Here is a 5,839-nt window from a genome sequence, read left to right on the forward strand (position 1 = left end):
TACTATCTCTCAATACATACTGATTCATTGAGACACATCGATTTACAAATTTTATTATAATACCTTATGGCCAAAATGCTTTTGTTTTCTAGTAATCAAAACATCAAGAGGAAGTAATAGAAATTCCTTTGTTAAAAAAAATTAATTATATGACATGTATGAATCATTATTGGAAATTACTTTAATGTATGTCTGAAGTACTTAAGTGGTTAATTTGCCATCTTACCTTTATATATGGGGATTCTACAATCATAAATTGCTATCATAAAGATAGATTGATCATAGTAATGTACTTCAAATTTGTTCCACATATCTTTGAATTTTGAAATGTGCTACATAGTCAAGAGAGGAGTCAATATTTAGGAAAAATTAACATTTTTTAATAATTTAAAAAGCAAACATTGTTTGTTTTTTTAAGGTAAAAATACAGAATGCTTCTCTTACCTGGATTTCACTGAGCAGCACTTTCTGAATGTGTGTATTTGCTTTATAGTCAAGGTCTCCAAAGTTAAAAATGCCTACATACCTTGATTTCACAACCATAAAGATGGAAAAATGAAGATCATAGGCTACCCACAGGCATTAACAGCTATGGACTATGTGTGGGAAACTAAAAGCCTCTGACAAATCCTGAGAGAATTTCTCAGCACTGACATCAGTACTTTTCTGTAGAGAAATTAAGTCCTAACAAATATGAACCCTTGGAAATTAATTAAAACTTCCCAATGAGATTATGTTCTTTACTACAGTAAGCTTGAAAAATATCTCGCTACTTTTAGTGTATCTAACTCAACTTTAAATTCTCCTTATCAATCTAAAACATATAGAACATAGTCTTAAGCAAGTTTGATACTTTAATTGAGGAGACAAAATTAACATGAGCTATGAAAATAATTAGACCTGGGCCATATAGATGACTTAGCATCAAATGTTCTGCCCAAGTATGAGGATCTGTTTTAAAATTCCCACAATCCCCATTAAAAATGTGGATGTGCCCTCATGCACTTGTTTTTCTAGTAATTATGAGAGGAGTGAAGACAGGAGGATTGCTAGAGCTTGCTGCTCATCAGCATAGCTCCAGGTTCAGTGAAAGACTTTGTCTAAAGAAGGAGAGTTAGAGAAAAGAACAGCCAATGTGCTCCTCTGTCCTCTGTGTGCATGTGTGTGTTCAAATACTCTCATACACCTATGTATATATACACAGCACACACACATAATCCTGCCACTCTTTGATTATAAGATGTACTCTACCATTAAAAAAACAACTTAACTAAGTATTTGAATTATTTTTCATTTTCTTCTTTACAGTGACATTTATTTGACTCTAAAACAGAATTTCTACTTAACAAAGAATGGCTTTCATGTCTCTTAACATCACAATTCTGTATTAAATAACTGTAAGTCAGGGGCGAGTCATTACTTCTGTGAGGGGTCTTTGCAGGAAAGTGAGATAATGCTGAAAATACATGCATAGTCTTAATAAAACCGGATAAACGTAGTTCACACATGAAAAGTATTCATGACCCCAGGTATATAACAAGTTTTGTGGAATTTCTGTGGTCTGTGGTGGTTTCAGGAATGGGTAAGGAAAGGGAAGACATTTTCTATTTTCTATTATGTCTCTGTAAACCTTATGCCAGTAACCAAAAAAATTAATTTTTCATTAATTTATTTTTGATTAACTAAAAAGAATTAGTCACTGTTGTACATCTACTTGCAAGACATTGTCGTGTATTACAAACACAAAAGTTGACAATGCAGGTTAAACAAATTAAGCTTGTAGTCAAGGTCTTAACATTAAAAACACAATGAAAAAGAGTACAAAGCGTCCAAAATACCAAAAGACTTTTATAAAGAGCAGGAAAAAGACTATATTTAACAACATAATAGTAACTAAAACACACATTTTAAAAAATTTTTATGAAATAATGTTTGAAGTCATAACAAAGTTTGAAATCACTGTATTTAATTCACCTATAACAAAATTTTTAGTTTTGTTTGAGGCAGGAAACCTGACACTATCACTTATGCAAAAATATGTACATATATAATAATTCAAAATTGTGATAATAAATGGTTCTGTAGAAATGTAGCAGATGAAGTGTGTAGGCAAATATTTCAATGCCTAGCCATTATAACTAGTTAAACAGACTAGTTTATAAAAAAGTAAATAATGAAAGTCAAATATTCTTACATATGTAAATGTAAAGAGTTCAAGTTTATACTACAAATTTTAACAAAAGATGAATGTGACCATTGGGATAATAGAGAAGAGAGAGAAAGACTGAGTTTGCATGTCTGATCGTGTACTTATCTGTTCTGTGTGCATGTTCATGCCATGGTTGGTTTGTGCGTATAGGACAGACGAGCTGCGGTAGTAAGTTGTCTCTTTCTATTCCCCGGATCACACTTAAGCCACTTAGTGGAGGCATACACCAGATATACATTTCAGTGCTATGAATGTGACAGTTTTGTACAGTTTTTTTTCCAAATAAACACATATACTGTACAATGAAAACTAGTAAAAATTGTCACTTGAATAAACTCTTTGGCAAATTTCTAGTTCTTGTTCTTTGGAAAGAATTATAAAGTTTGAGAGCCAGGATTTCATGATGGAGAACTAGAAGTGTGTCAGAAACTGTTGAGATAAAAAAGAGTGACTCTGTAACAGCCTTGGAGTTTTCCAGTTGAGTTCGCACTAGCAGAAGAATAAGTTATTACTTAAACTGAGAAAATGTGTTAATTTTAGGAATTTTAGTGAGTATTTTCAAAATGTTAATGATGCCCAGACATATTAATAAAACTAATTTATTCTAAAAGTTGAAGGAAAACTTGGTATAGTCTATTTTTTTTCTGGGTGGATTGTACGTATTTTACACCTGCAAGATTTTTCTCATTGAGTAAGTAGAGGTTTAAATATTCAAAGAGAAAAGAGAAAGGGAAGAAAAGAAGAGGAAGGGAAAGAGTAAGAAGGGAATGGAGGGACAGATGAGAGTGAAAAAGTAAAAGGGGAAGTGAAGGGAGAAGCAAAGGGAAGACAAGAGAGGGATAGAGGGGAGAAGGGAGTGGGAAGAGGAGCAGGAGACTAGGAAAAGTGGGGCCAGGAGAGGAAAGGGAAGGATGAGATGAAAGCAAAGAGAAAGGAAGAAGGGGAAATAGGGCAATAAAAGGAGGTGAAGAAAGAGGAAAGAAAATAGTAGAGAAAGGGAGAATATGGAGTGGCGTGAGAGTAGAGAGGATAGAGAAGAGAAAGGAAGAGAGCAGAGGGAGGATAAGATGACAGTGAAGGGGAGGGCAGCAAGAGAAGGAGAGAAGAAACAGGAGGAATTGAAAGGAGATGCAAGTAAAGAGGCAAAAAAGGAAAAGGAAGAAAGAATTTATCAAAATACATAAAATAGGTTGAAATATAAAATAAATTTACTTTGTATTTTAATGAGACACAGCTTAAGGGAAATTCCTGACCATCTTCACAGAGATGACCACCATAATGAGGAGCAATTGCTGAATGGAAAGATTATTTGCAACTTTACAGGAAAGATTGTCTTCTAAAGAGTGTTACACTGTATCTGTTCTGTCCCAATGCTCACCCACAGGCCCTATTCTCCCTGATGCACTCATTGTCTCAAAGACTGACTCAAATGTGCATTTTATGACAGATGTTACTTAATAACTAAATCCCTTTTAAAATATTCTTGAAATTGTATTATTGGATCATTTCCTCTTTCCTCTATCCAAATACTCCCATGTACCCACAAGGTTATTTACTAATTTCTGATCATTTCGTTCATCAAAAATTGTAATATTTACTGTCTGTCTGTTTGCCTGTCTTTCTGTCTGTCTATTATCTATCCATACCTATATACATAATATCTACCTGTCATCCACCAATTGATTGATCTATTGATTAACCTATCATCTATCTCTATATACATGTTTTGAAAACTGAGACTATATACCTTCTCAGTTATATAATATAACCTGCTTAGTCTGTTTACATGCACACACACACACACACAAACATAATTCTGTGCATGTGTTTAGATATTTACAGTTTTCATTTGTTTTCTGCTCTGTTGAGCTTGAATGACATATGTTTTTTAAAATTATGAATATATTAAATGTTTTCATTTGAGTTCTTGAAGGTGTTTTTATTCCTAAATGTCAACAAAAAATAATACCATCATGTAGGAGAAAAAATTGGTTTTGATTTAGTGGAAACATTTGGGAGTTGTAATATCATTTATAATGGACAGCTAATCAAATTAGGGATAAAAATAAACAATATTGAAATTTCAGTGTAATAGAATCATTTTGAAGCAAGAATTTATAAGCCTTACTTATCATTAATTACTATTATATGATACTATGGTTCAGAAAATTTGAGAGGAAAAAATGACTAAATACTCAATATGAAAATATTCTTGTTAGAATATTTTGGATAGGTACATACTGAAAATCTCTTGAAACAACACAAATATAAAATTGAAAATCAAGTTGTTCAATGAAAATTTTCTTCCATTGATGGAACTTATTATTATAAATAAAAGCTTGTAATTTGCTTGAAATTTTAAGATATGAAATTGAACAACATGCTAATGATATTAAATGGATGCAGCAATTAGTAATAACAGCTTTATTCATAAAATTAATTAGATATATTGGAAAATGTGCCTTGATACATTCCAATACTTCAACAGTTCTTTAAATTATACCTGAGAATTTCAAGAATATTTTAACAGAATGTAATTATTTTGAAATAATTGCAAATCAAATGTGCTTAGGTTTCAATAGATTGATCAATTTTTTGTTTAAATTTGACCACTTGCTTATTATGAGTATATTTAGGAAAGGGCATGTTGTTCTTAAAATCAGAGGTCCAATGGATTTGGTTCTTTTTTCTAATTTTGCAGAATCATCACTTCTTCATGGTTCTTTTCATCACATTTATTATTTCCTTATTTCTCAGACTGTAAATGAAAGGGTTTAATAAAGGAATTACTAGGGTATAGAAAATAGCTACAGGTATGTCTCTATCTCCTTCATTGACCGAATGTGGTTGAGCATACATGAAGTTAAGGGAACCATAGAATATTGATACAGACAAAAAGTGGGATGCACAAGTTGATAAGGCTTTCCCCCTACCCTTATTAGATTTTATTTTGAATATAGTGAAAAGTATATAAAAGTAAGACACGAGAACTATGGTAATAGTAAATATTTGAATTGACCCTGCCAAAATAAATAATATTAGCTCATTGATATGTGGATCAGTACAGGAGAGTCTATATAATGGAAGGAGATCACAAAAAAAGTGCTTGATTACATGAGACCTACAGAACTTTAACCTCAACAGTAGCCCCACTTCAATCATAGTATGCACGTTTCCTGCTATGTAGGCTCCTATGATCATCTGAAGGCAGAGCTTCATGGACATCATAGTGTGGTACTGCAATGGGTTACATATGGCCACATAGTGGTCATAGGCCATTGCTGCCAGAAGAAAACAGTCTGTGGTCTCAGCAATACCGAGAAAATAGAACTGTACCATACATTCATAGAGAGATATCTTTCTGTCCGCAGAAAAGAAGTTCTCTAGCATCTTGGGAGTGATGGCACAGGAGCAGCAGGAATCCATGAGAGCCAGGTTGCCCAGAAAGATGTACATGGGTGTGTGAAGGCGGCGTTCGTTGTAGATCAAGAAAACCAGCCCAAGATTTCCCACCATGGTGACTAGATAGATGAATGAAAACACCAGGAACAGGAGAGTCTTCAGGTTTTGGTGATCTGAGAATCCCAACAGTATGAATTCTGTTGTTAAGGAGTAGTTGTTCTCAGCCAT

General features: G+C 33.1%; 1 protein-coding gene across 1 annotated transcript; it reads right to left on the reverse strand.

The window, feature by feature from the left end:
• Window positions 1–4,915: 4,915 nt before the first annotated feature.
• Window positions 4,916–5,839, reverse strand: LOC130871891 (olfactory receptor 5K3-like). The gene has a single exon (XM_057765586.1). The coding sequence runs from the start codon at window positions 5,837–5,839 to the stop codon at window positions 4,916–4,918; it is 924 nt and encodes a 307-aa protein (XP_057621569.1).

The sequence above is a fragment of the Chionomys nivalis genome, chromosome 3 (assembly GCF_950005125.1).
Source record: "Chionomys nivalis chromosome 3, mChiNiv1.1, whole genome shotgun sequence".
Lineage (NCBI taxonomy): Eukaryota > Metazoa > Chordata > Mammalia > Rodentia > Cricetidae > Chionomys > Chionomys nivalis.